The following is an 11,878-nucleotide window of genomic DNA, read 5'->3' as shown; positions in this document are numbered from 1 at the left end:
GATAACACCTAACAAGTGATACTATGTATTACTGCAAACAGCTCTCCAGCCACTGGGAGCAGAGCTAAGAGAGCCCATGTCAGGCCTGTGCCCAGTAGCTAAAAGGCAAGCACAATCTTCCCACTTTAGCAATGTGGTGCTTAAACTTTTGTACTAGTGACCCCTTTCATATGGCAAGCCTGAGTTCAACCCCCCCCCCCCATACATGAAAAACACCTTTTTATAAATTTAACACCATTATAAATGCTGGAGGCAAAGCAGGATTCAGGGTGGAGGCTGACAGCTCACAACGCCCATGTAATAACCTCGCAACTCCCTGAGAGGTCCCAAACCCCAGTTTGAGAACACCTGCTCTAGCAGGAAGAAGCCGAGATGTAGTGATCCACCTTTTCTGATAAGCTCATGGCAGCTGATGGGTTAACAGACATAACTACCCTCTACACATTACATCTCACAAGAAGCTGCTCTGGGCAAGAGCTTGTACAGCCCCCCCCTCAGATCATGGATGTTGTATTTAACCTGACAGAACAGCAGACCACAAGGTGCATGCTGGACTTGGCCTAAATTATAGTTAAATGACTTTTTTAAACCCAAAGCACCCCATAGCAGTGACAGTCTCCATTAAACCACTGCATCACTACAGCGGGCAGTGCAAGGCACTTCAGTGGTAGTGGGTATTTAGTGACACCTGGGAGTTCAGTTCCTGACCAAAGTGCACAGTGCTATCTGCACTTTGAGACCACCACCTGTACTGGCATAAACCATGCCGTAAGAGGGGCCCTAGCCAGACTGAATCAGTAACGGATTGTCCATACCACTGGGAGATCAGTACTAGGAGTAGTCCCCAACAGAACACAACACAGGCTGAATTTCACTGTAGGCTTAGAATCACAACCATCCTGCCCCCATGCTCCCTCCTACCCACCTCAGTTATAATTCAGGAGAAGCAGTGAGTTTGAAGTTCTATCCCCAGCCTTAAACTAAGCACTAGTCTTTCCACAGCAGGGCAAACAACAAACGACGCCTCTAGGAAGCCATCCTCCTCTGTCCCCAGCCCAGATTGGGTTGCCCTTCCCACAGATATAACCCCACTCATGACTCCAGCCCAAGCTATGAGCATGAGCTTGGCTATGCCCACCTAAACATGATGCATTGTTCCAGATAAAGTTTGAGCAGAGACCCTTAAGGGAGAACCTAGCACTGTATTCAGATCTTCAGTTAATTGGTGGGATTTGAAGAAGCAGACATACGTAATAAACCTCCACAAAAGTAGATCACGAAAGGCACTTTCCACTCAAGGCAGAGGCCATGGAATAGAGCATGTAAACAAGCTGGCTTCTCTGTACAACACCAGCCAAATCAGCTTCTCCCATGGCCACTTGCCTTAGCTTTGCCCTCCCCCTTATGTTTACACCAGCCAGACCCCCTGTAGGTGTGACCCAAGGTTTTTCTGTAGGACACCTTGGCCTATCAGGGAATGCTGGAAACATGGCAAGGAATCATGGTGTCCAAAACAAAAAACAAAACAAAAAAAAAAGTGTTAAAAAGCTGCCATCTGAGCCAAGGGCTTCTCTGTACTCACACCCTGCCCCAGAGAACAATAAATAAGCAATTAGAAAAATGTTCAAGTATGAAGGGTTATTTTTGCCACCTTTCCTCCCCTCCAAATGCACCTGTGGCTCTGAAGGAAGCTGGCTTCTCTGTAGCTACGCCAGCCGTTCAGAGCACGAATTGGACCTGGCTTTGAAAATAAAACAAAGTTTAAAAACCCAGGAGGAGTTTTGTGCAGTGTGGAATTCTCCAGCTTTCTTATAAAGAAAAAAATTACTCTGGTACCAAAGTGTGCAGCCTACAGACCTCGGGTACAGCCTGGGGACTTCTCTGTAGTACATCCCCAGGCTGACAAGGGCCCGTTTCTTAGACAGGAGATGGTGAGGTTTGGCTAGTGCTGAAACCATGCATAGGATTGATTATCTTTTTAAAAACCTTATTACGTACGTCCTCCAAGAAAGACAGCTGAAAGTGGAGAGGTTAAAAATCTGGTGCCACTCCAGATGGAATTAAGAGCATAAAGCACCACAAGTGGGTAGAGTAAGAACTGCCTTTGAATAAAAACCATGTCAGGCTGGAGCTCCCAAGTGAACTTGCGTTGCATGCAAGGCTAGTCTGCTAGGGGGAAGCGCTCCCAGACAAAAGCTACAGACTGACCAGGTTACGGGGACTAGAAGGCTTTACATTCTTAGACACCACAAAAATCATGCTGCTCAACAGGGCTGGGGCTGGACAGATGCTATAAATGAACCACAGATTCCACATGCATGTTACAATGACAATTTCTCAGTCAGCATTTGAAGGGGAAATTCACTGGCAGTTCTTAGACTTTCAGGGTTGGGTTCTTGGGCATACAACAGATCCAATCTTAAAGCATCATTTACTAGACAGACTGATGTCTGCTCGTCTCTAGGCAGTTACACAGATAGCTTGCGCTCACTAGTTCCACTAATAGAGTGAGCACAATGCCAGAAATAGGAAGAGAGTCTAATTCGTGGTCCCCATAGAATTAATAGCCTGGCAATGGACGAAGTTGCCGAATAGAGCTGAACAGGAGGACAGGATAAGTTAGGGAAGGGGGGCTCTTCCCCAGAGCTGAAAGCTTCTCTGTAGCCTACGCCAACAGGTCTGGGGAGAAAGCCTAACACACTTTCAATATTTAGCTTTTTGGGCAATTCCCATGGGAAGCTGTCCCTACCAAAGTGGCCATAGGCTGCGGTCCTCTGATAAATGGGCTTCTTCAGATCCAGATCCCTGGAATATACAAGTCCTTAACTTAATACAGAGCATTCAATCACAAGCAAAGCAAAACAAGAGACAGTTTTCAGAGGCTCTGGTTTAGGTGAAGTTTTTGACTCAGCAGGGGCAAGTCATGAGGCAGACACTCCGGTGGTGGAGCAGGCTTGGAACTGCATATGCTGTGTGGGAGGCCAGACACCTTCCACCTTGCTATAAACCCAGACTCAATATAACTGGATTCATTCACTGACTCAGAGGCGCCTCTCTTCCTCTTGCTTCCTCTTAAGAATCAGTTGTCGTTTCTCAGGCTGCCTTGTTTTTTAGACAGTGTCCTAGACACTTAGCTAGTTGCAGGCCAGTCCAAACTCATCCTGAGAAACTACAAGTGTTCAATCTCACATGAGGTCATACAATACTTACCCCTTCGAGGGCTACAGCTCATCAGGACCTGGTGATCCATTTGGTGGAACCACTTATCTCTTCTGTTTAAGCAGCTCTTGTCCTAACCCAATGGCTGCTTCTGACTTTAAATCGGATGCTTCCAGCACAGGTTGCAAAACAGGCATGAATGCAAACAGCAGCTCAACATTGCACCCAAAGGATTTGCTAAGATGGTTAGGCAACCAAGTCCTGCTATAGAATCCTAGATTTTAAGTCCAGGAGCATTTAGCACCCAGTCCAAAGGCAACCTCAGCCTTCAAGCACCATTAGTGCTCTCAGATACTTAATCCAAGAGCCACCTGTTTTGTTACAGAGACGGGGTTAGCTACTAGAGGCAGTCCAGCGTGGAGAAGTGTACTTCTATTGTTAGCATGACATAGTAAGGAATCAATTCCAGCAGCATTTGTACTATCAGTCTAGCCCTGGTCCTCCATTCCCTACTCATTAGCGGCTTCAGATTTGCCTACAAGCAAGTAGGGAGCTATTCCCCCCTCTGCATGCATTACCATCTTTACCTGACAATAACCCCAGGGCGGAGGTCAAAGTTCTTCTTCACAATCTCTAGCAGCTCCCGCTCACTCTTTGGAGAAGTGCCATAGTGGAAAATGGAGATGGACAGCGGGTGGGAAACTCCAATGGCATAGGAGACCTGAGGGCAAAGGACAGTTTAAACACCTCAGAGGACTTGCTGGGGCAGATGACCATGCTGCCCCCCCCCCTCAGCCTAACACTCCCTCACCCCACATTCTGAAGGGGTACTTTGTTCCTAATAATGCAGGGGCTCATCTATCCACTCAAATACTTGCAACAACTGTACCTCCACTCTCACTCATTCCACATGCCAGTTACAGTAGTTACAAGAATGATCAGCTCTCCGTTCAGCTGCTCTGAAGTATGTCCCCGTTCATATTACTCTTTACACCAGCCAAACTCCCCTTCTCATCTTACCTTCTATTCCTGGGTTTTTCTTTGCTCTATTCTCTCTCTAGAGTCTATCCTGGAAGGGACACCCAAACAGTGCAGCACACTGCAAGTTGGTCACTGCAGCAATGCAGATAACGATACCATTGCGCTCTAAGTTATTACTCCCTGGTTTGGAGAGGATTCTCTATACAACCAAGAACAGCAGTTGCCACTCTCACGGCAAGCTCCAGTTATTCACCACCCTCACTGTCAGTTGCCTTCCAAATGCCATCCCACCAGCTTGTGCTGATGGAAAAGATGGGCTTCCCAATACAGCTAGCCACACCCCTTTCTTTCCGTGGCACAGCAGCCCCAAAGATCTTTGGCTCAATACAGCTTTAAAGGGAGACCCTGCCAGCCACCATACCACCTGCTAAATCCAGCTCATTTACAAACATCCCTCTCCAAACTTCAGGCCAAGCCATACCTGGACAAGCACTCTCCTGCACAGGCCAGCCTTGACGAGGGACTTGGCTACCCAACGAGCAGCATAAGCAGCAGAACGGTCCACTTTGGTGTAATCTTTTCCCGAGAAAGCACCTCCTCCATGAGCACCCCAGCCGCCATAGGTGTCAACAATGATCTTCCGGCCAGTCAAGCCAGCATCTCCCTGGAATTAACAACCCCCATTAAACTGGACTCCATTTAGAAACACTCATCAGTTTAGAGCACAATAGCCACTGCTTACGCTAACTTAAAGCCTAACCCTTGCACGCACTGAAGACAATGTTTCATTTTAAGTGTAACTGTACAAATGGCAGCTGAATTATACCAGCTCCACTTGCTCCAATACTCTTGTTCGTTGACAAGTGTTTACTCCACCGAGCTCTGTAGAGCCATTAGTTCTGGGGGAGAAAACTAAGTCTACACTGGAGGCCCCCATTAGCCTGGCTATGATCCCATATTGCTAGAGAGGGGGAGTTTTGGAAGACTGGTCACCCTCAATGCCTGCATGTAGACTAGACACGCCCAAGTGAAAACACACAAGTCCATTCCTTGGAGGATTGAATCAGTCTTACCTGGGGACCACCGATGACAAAGCGGCCACTTGGCTGCAGGTGGTAGATTGTATCATCATCCAGGTATTTTGCAGGCACAACAGCTTTGATCACTTTCTCCTTTAGGGCATCCCTCATCTCATCCAAGGAGACCTCTTCATCATGTTGAACAGATATGACAATCGTGTGGACTCTAATAGGGATGACAGCGCCACGGTCCTGCATGTACTGCACAGTCACCTGAAATGATACCCCAGACCAGGAGAAGAAAACCAAGTCAGGGACAGGCACATCTACAGCAGATCCTAATAGGGGGCAGCAATGCTATCCATACCCTCCAGACTGCTAAGCAGAAATGAAACTACTCTGTATTCTCATTCCATTATTGGTCCTCCCCCCCCCGCTCAACAAAGGCGGAAATTCATTCTGCTCTTAGCTTGCTATAACCAGGCTCTCTCACACATGCCCATTACTGCAGTGTATGACAAGGCTCCGCTTACCTGAGTTTTAGAGTCAGGTCGCAGCCAGGGCAGGGTGCCATTGCGACGCAGGTCTGCCAGCTTGGCATTCAGCTTGTGCGCTAGGACAATGGTCAAGGGCATGCACTCCTCAGTTTCATCTGTAGCATAACCGAACATCAAGCCCTATGGGAGAGAAGGGGGGGGGTCTGAAACCTCAACTTTAACAGAACCAGCTACTGACAAGTGCTAAGTATTGTCCTATAAACAAGAAAATGTTTCTGCAAGCTGGGAACAGCTGTTACTAGAATACTAACCTGGTCCCCAGCACCAATATCCTCTTCATTCCTGTCTAGATGGACTCCCTGGGCAATATCAGGAGACTGCTGCTCCAAGGCTACTAGCACATTGCAAGTCTTGTAATCAAATCCTAAAACACAGCAGAATTTCAGATTCTAGGATTAGCTGGACCGTGCAGGTATTCTGTGAAAGTTTATAATTTGTTCCTTAGAACACTTAGCAAATTGGTTACAGATATTTTAGAAGCCAACAGCCTTATACTCAAAGCTAGAAAAAAAAAAAAAAGCTTCCCAAACCTAGAAAAACAAGTGGCCCGAGGCACTTACCTTTGGAAGAATCATCATAACCAACATGCTTGATTGTATCACGCACAACTTTCTGGTAGTCAACAGCAGCTCTGGATGTGATCTCGCCGGCCAAGAGGATCATCCCAGTCTTTGCAACAGTTTCTAGAAGAGAATAAAAGGATATTCATCAACTTCAGTGTCACTTGGAGAAACAGCTCTCATAAGGTAACAAAAGTGCATTTATAGGTGCAATTTCTCCCCTTTTCTAGGCTAGTATCCTCACCACAAGCAACTTTGGCATCTGGATCCTGTTTAAGGTGGGCATCAAGGACAGCATCACTGATTTGGTCACAGATTTTATCTGAAAAGAAATCAAACAGCCAATCACTCTCAATGCACAGTGTACCTCGCTGAATCCCTTTCTCTTTCCGCTCAATATGTTTAACTTCAGCCAATTCTGGGAGTCTCCATGCCAATTTGTCCACAGAAAGCAACAATGGCAGTGTTACACAACACCAGGCTGAAGTGCTGTTATCTTACACTGTAATTTCCTGTACCTCAGATGCAGCACTTGTCCCATACTATTGAGTGTTTGGGGGTTTTCTGGGTTAGTGTGGAATCCTAAGCATTTTCTAGAGGAACTTTTAGGATCAAGTTACTATTATGTCAGGGCTTAAATTTAGCCATTCTTACTCTCTCTTTGTGATGTAGCTATAAGACAGGATTTTGACAGTGTGCAATTTACCCCCAGCAGCTCTGAATAGGACAATGCACTGCATTGCCAAGGGATTTACTTAAGCAGCCAAATCACAGCAGCATCTGATCTGCCCTCAAACAGAAGATAACAGCTTCAATTTGGTTTGTACAGGTGTTTTAGAATTTTAGAAAACTGCCCTGACAAAATGGTCACTTGCAGCAAGACCACTCTAGTATGCACTCTAGATCTGCACATGTACAGCAAAAGACTGCACGTGCCCAACGTAGCCCCACTGACGAATTTTAACTTGCAGTACAGTAGGCCGTAGTCATGTTTCCATTAGCCATGGCTGCCAAAAAGCAACCAAGTTGTGAGTAGCAAGCAGCCAGCTTGAGACTGCAGAACTGGTTTCAGCTGGTCAGCCAGCCTGCGCATAGCTAGTCACTCTAGCATGACTGCTGCAGACAATTATTCTAGAGCAATCTGAAACCCCTAAAGCACTAAGGGCTTTACAAGAATTGTTCAAAGTCTGTGATGAATAAGCTACTCACTCAGGGCTAAATGTCGTCCTTGACAATGACCTTTCAGATCAGATTTGGAGCAGAGTGACATAATTCTGTGCGCTGCACAGGAACAAGATGGAATAAAGGGAAGCCTGACACTGAGCTAGCCCCTCCCATCATCTTTAACCCATTCATTCCTCAGATCTTTCACCAGTCACCTTGAATAGCAGCGCTGGAAATGATGCGACAATAAGCATAATTTTCTCAACCACCCAGGGAAGGAAAAAATTCCCCTGGATGTCATTTAGAAAAGAACACAATCTTTCACACCTTGAGGAAAGATTTGTTTTACTAACAGTTCCCAGGTAATAAAACAGACTAAAGGGAGGATTTAATGACATCAGAAAATTTCTGGTTAGGATAACTATGCCAGCATCAATCATTTGAGCACTGCTGTCCCTAGTCTTGTAGCGAAGACAGACTGATATTAGAGGAAGTAGTTTTTGAAGCCAGTTCACCTGTTTGGCCAGACCATAACTGGCCAATGGTTTGGAAAAGGTAGTGACCTATACACAGCAAATGCCACTGAACAGTCTATTAAGTTCGTCCTGCAATGTGGAAGTGATTTATAATGGACCAGAGAGTGGGAATCTAAATAGATCAGGGCCCCAAAATGGAGACGGCAGGCAGAAAAAACCATATTGAAACAATGCCAGGACTGAGATAGAACGACTCATGCTTCTTTGTCGTGGAAATGAAAGAATCTACGAAAACCCCATGGAGCGTTGACCTCGTAAGTTGCCCAAAGCAATGCCACACAGCACCTGGCACTATTTTAGGCGCTTTCTGTAGCGGGTGAGGGAAGGGTCGCGATCGGTCAGCATTCAAGTCCGCAACACAAGGCTATTGAAGAGAACATACAGCATCAGGATTTGTGTCTTTATTTCGACCTCAGTGACGGTGTTCAGCAGCCTGCGACTCCCTCTCCTCCCAGAAACGCAGCTGCGGAGCGGGAGACGCGCGCCGAGCACCCCAGCCCGCGCGGCCCTCGCGTACACAGGCGAGGAAGTCGAGTCGAAGGGACACTCGGCAAGGCAGGGGCAGAGCTGGGAACAGGCTCCAGCTTGCCGGGGCGCCGATCGCGGCAATCCGCGGTCTCCCCGCTGGCAGCGCCCCCCCCCTCCCCCGGGAGAGAAAGGGGCGGTGGGCGGCAGGGAGTCGCCGCGAAGGCGGCCGCGCTCCCCGGGCAGGAGCGGCAGCCAAGCCAAGGGACCGGGGGGCCGCACGGGGGGGGGGGGGGGGGGCTGTGGGGGTCGCGCTCCGCGGTAAAGGAGCGGAGGCGAAGCGCTTCGTCACGGAGCGACCCCCCCGCAGGCTCGAGACCCCCGGGCGACCCTCGCCCCGCTCCGGCACAGGAGGCTGATCGGTCCCATGGCCCGCGGCCCCACCGCGGCGGCGGACGCGGACAATAGCCGGGGGAGGGACCCCGCCCCTCCCGCGCCGGGACCACGTGCCGCCCGGCCGAGCCTGCAATGCGGCGCGCGCCCCCCGCGGAAAATGGCGGCGGGGGGGGGGAGGGGGAAGCGCGCCCGCGCGCGCGCCCGCGGGGCCGAGAGTTTCATCATCCCTCCCTCCGTCCCCCCGCCGCCCCCACACGCAAAGACAGGCCCTGCGCCGCGCGCGCACGCGCCCCTGAGGAGGTGGCGCGGCCGGGCCGCTTTCCCGCCTCGGAGAACGAAGCCGCGCCCCGGCCCTGGCTCCGCGGCCCTCACCTGGGTGCCCCTCCCCCACGGACTCGGAGGTGAAGAGGAAGCTGCCCTCGTCGATGAAGGCCTCGTGGAAACCGTTGAGCTGCCCGTTCATGGCGACACCGGAAGGAAGCGGCGAAAGAAGAAGGACGCTCCGCCAGGCCTCTGCTCCGCCAGAATGAAAGCGGCGCTTCAGCGGCACCGCTATTTATACCCTCCCCGGCCCCGCCCCTGCCAGGCCCCGCCCCGCCGCAAGGCGCCAATCTCGGGACGGGCGGGGAGAGCGGGTTCGGACTCAACCACGCGCCGGGGAAGGGGGCCACGTTACATAATAAATCCCCCCCCGCCCCGGCACGCCGGCCAGCTCGCTCCCAGCCGGAGAGAGGGGATTTCTCATAATTCACCGTCGGGCAAGACAAGCATTCCCGTCCTTAACGCGGCCCGGCAGGGCAGCAGAGGGAAGTGCTCTGTCTCCCCCGCGTGTCTGCCACTTGCACTGATCCCAGACAAAAGCCACAAGCTCCAGCCGACTGTCGCCGCAAGGAGGCGCCGGAGGGAAGCGCTGCTGCTGCGCAGGCGCAATGAGAGCTTCCCCTCACGCCTGGCCGAGCTGCGATCCTCCCGCCCGCCCGCTGTTCGGGAATTTGGGGGAGGAGGAGAAATGTGGCTGATGCGCATGCGCAGTTGGCCTCGCGCCCTCAGGAAGGCGGGCCCGACCCGCTCTGGCGCCCATCTTAGTTTCCTCTTCGTCCAATCCCCTGACCAATCTGACCCCCCACAACCCCCTCCCCTCCCGCCCCTCCCGCCGAGCCCTGTACCCACGTGCCCCTCACCCCCATACACCCCCCAGCCCTGCACCACGTGCCCCTCACCCCCCGCCACCCCATACACCCCCCAGCCCTGCACCACGTGCCCCTCACCCCCCGCTACACCAATACACCCCCCAGCCCTGCACCACGTGCCCCTCACCCCCCCGCCACCCCATACACCCCCCAGCCCTCTACCACGTGCCCCTCACCCCCCCACCACCCCCATACACCCCCCAGCCCTGCACCACGTGCCCCTCACCCCCCCGCCACCCCCATACACCCCCCAGCCCTGCACCACGTACCCCACACCCCCCGCCACCCCCTACACCCCCCAGCCCTGCACCATGTGCCCCTCACCCCCCGCCACCCCGATACACCCCCCAGCCCTGCACCACGTGCCCCTCACCCCCCCGCCACCCCCTACACCCCCCAGCCCTGCACCACGTGCCCCTCACCCCCCCGCCACCCCCTACACCCCCAGCCCTGCACCACGTGCCCCTCACCCCCCCGCCAACCCCATACACCCCCCAGCCCTGCACCACGTGCCCCTCACCCCCCCGCCACCCCCATACAGCCCCCAGCCCTGCACCACGTGCCCCTCACCCCCCGCCACCCCCTACACCCACCAGCCCTGCACCACGTGCCCCTCACCCCCTCGCCACCCCCTACACCCCCCAGCCCTGCACCACGTGCCCTTCACCCCCCGCCACCCCCATACACCCCCCAGCCCTGCACCACGTGCCCCTCACCCCCCCCGCCACCCCCCATACACCCCCCAGCCCTGCACCACGTGCCCCTCACCCCCCCGCCACCCCATACACCCCCCAGCCCTGCACCACGTGCCCCTCACACCCCGCCACCCCCGCCACCCCCCAGCCCTGCACCACGTGCCCCTCACCCCCCCGCCACCCCCATACACCCCCCAGCCCTGCACCACGTGCCCCTCACCCCCCGCCACCCCCTACACCCCCCAGCCCTGCACCACGTGCCCCTCACCCCCCCCACCCCCCATACACCCCCCAGCCCTGCACCACGTGCCCCTCACCCCCCCGCCACCCCCATACACCCCCCCAGCCCTGCACCACGTGCCCCTCACCCCCCCGCCACCCCCATACACCCCCCCGCCCTGCACCACGTGCCCCTCACCCCCCGCCCCCCACCCTACACCCCCCAGCCCTGCACCACGTGCCCCTCACCCCCCCCACCCCCATACACCCCCCAGCCCTGCACCACGTGCCCCTCACCCCCCCGCCCACCCCATACACCCCCAGCCCTGCACCACGTGCCCCTCACCCCCCCGCCACCCCCTACCAACCCCCCCCCGCCCTGCACCCTCGTGCCCCTCACCCCCCCGCCACCCCCATACACCCCCAGCCCTGCACCACGTGCCCCTCACCCCCCCACCCCATACACCCCCCAGCCCTGCACCACGTGCCCCTCACCCCCCACCCCCTACACACCCCCCACCCTCACCACTCCCCTCACCCCCCCGCCACCCATACACCCCCCAGCCCTGCACCACGTGCCCCACCCCCCCCCACCCCAATACACCCCCAGCCCTGCCCACGTTGCCCCTCACCCCCCGCCACCCCCCATACACCCCCCAGCCCTGCACCACGGCCCCTCACCCCCCCCCACCCCAATACACCCCCCAGCCCTACCACGTGCCCCTCACCCCCCCGCCACCCCCCCCCCGCCCTGCACCACGTACCCCTCACCCCCCCACACACCCCCTACACCCCCCAGCCCTGCACCATTGCCCCTCACCCCCCCCCGCCACCCAACACCCCCCATCCCTCTACCACGTGCCCCTCACCCCCTCACCCCCCATACACCCCCCAGCCCTGCACCACGTGCCCCTCACCCCCCCCGCCACCCCATACC

At 54.4% G+C, this 11,878-nt stretch overlaps 1 protein-coding gene across 1 annotated transcript; it reads right to left on the bottom strand.

Annotated features, from left to right (window-relative positions):
- Positions 1 to 1,182: 1,182 nt before the first annotated feature.
- MAT2A (methionine adenosyltransferase 2A) lies at positions 1,183 to 9,346 on the bottom strand. Its single transcript, XM_038384966.2, has 9 exons — positions 9,210 to 9,346; positions 6,521 to 6,598; positions 6,277 to 6,399; positions 5,968 to 6,080; positions 5,693 to 5,836; positions 5,214 to 5,432; positions 4,622 to 4,804; positions 3,747 to 3,880; positions 1,183 to 2,805 (listed from the first exon to the last, which is right to left on the bottom strand). Exons 1-9 carry the CDS (start codon positions 9,298 to 9,300, stop codon positions 2,469 to 2,471), a joined length of 1,422 nt encoding a protein of 473 aa, XP_038240894.1. The 5' UTR covers positions 9,301 to 9,346; the 3' UTR covers positions 1,183 to 2,468.
- Positions 9,347 to 11,878: the final 2,532 nt, after the last annotated feature.

Source organism: Dermochelys coriacea, chromosome 26 (assembly GCF_009764565.3).
Source record: "Dermochelys coriacea isolate rDerCor1 chromosome 26, rDerCor1.pri.v4, whole genome shotgun sequence".
Classification (NCBI taxonomy): Eukaryota; Metazoa; Chordata; order Testudines; family Dermochelyidae; genus Dermochelys; species Dermochelys coriacea.
This window is presented reverse-complemented; position numbering and strand designations above follow the sequence as displayed.

Coding starts and splice junctions, on each gene's coding strand:
- MAT2A (XM_038384966.2), bottom strand. CDS start 9,300: ATGAACGGGCAGCTCAACGGTTTCCACGAGGCCTTCATCGACGAGGGC. Junction 6,081..6,276: donor TTATGATGATTCTTCCAAAG/GTAAGTGCCTCG, acceptor GCTGTGTTTTAG/GATTTGATTACAAGACTTGC. Junction 5,433..5,692: donor GACCTGACTCTAAAACTCAG/GTAAGCGGAGCC, acceptor GTATCATTTCAG/GTGACTGTGCAGTACATGCA.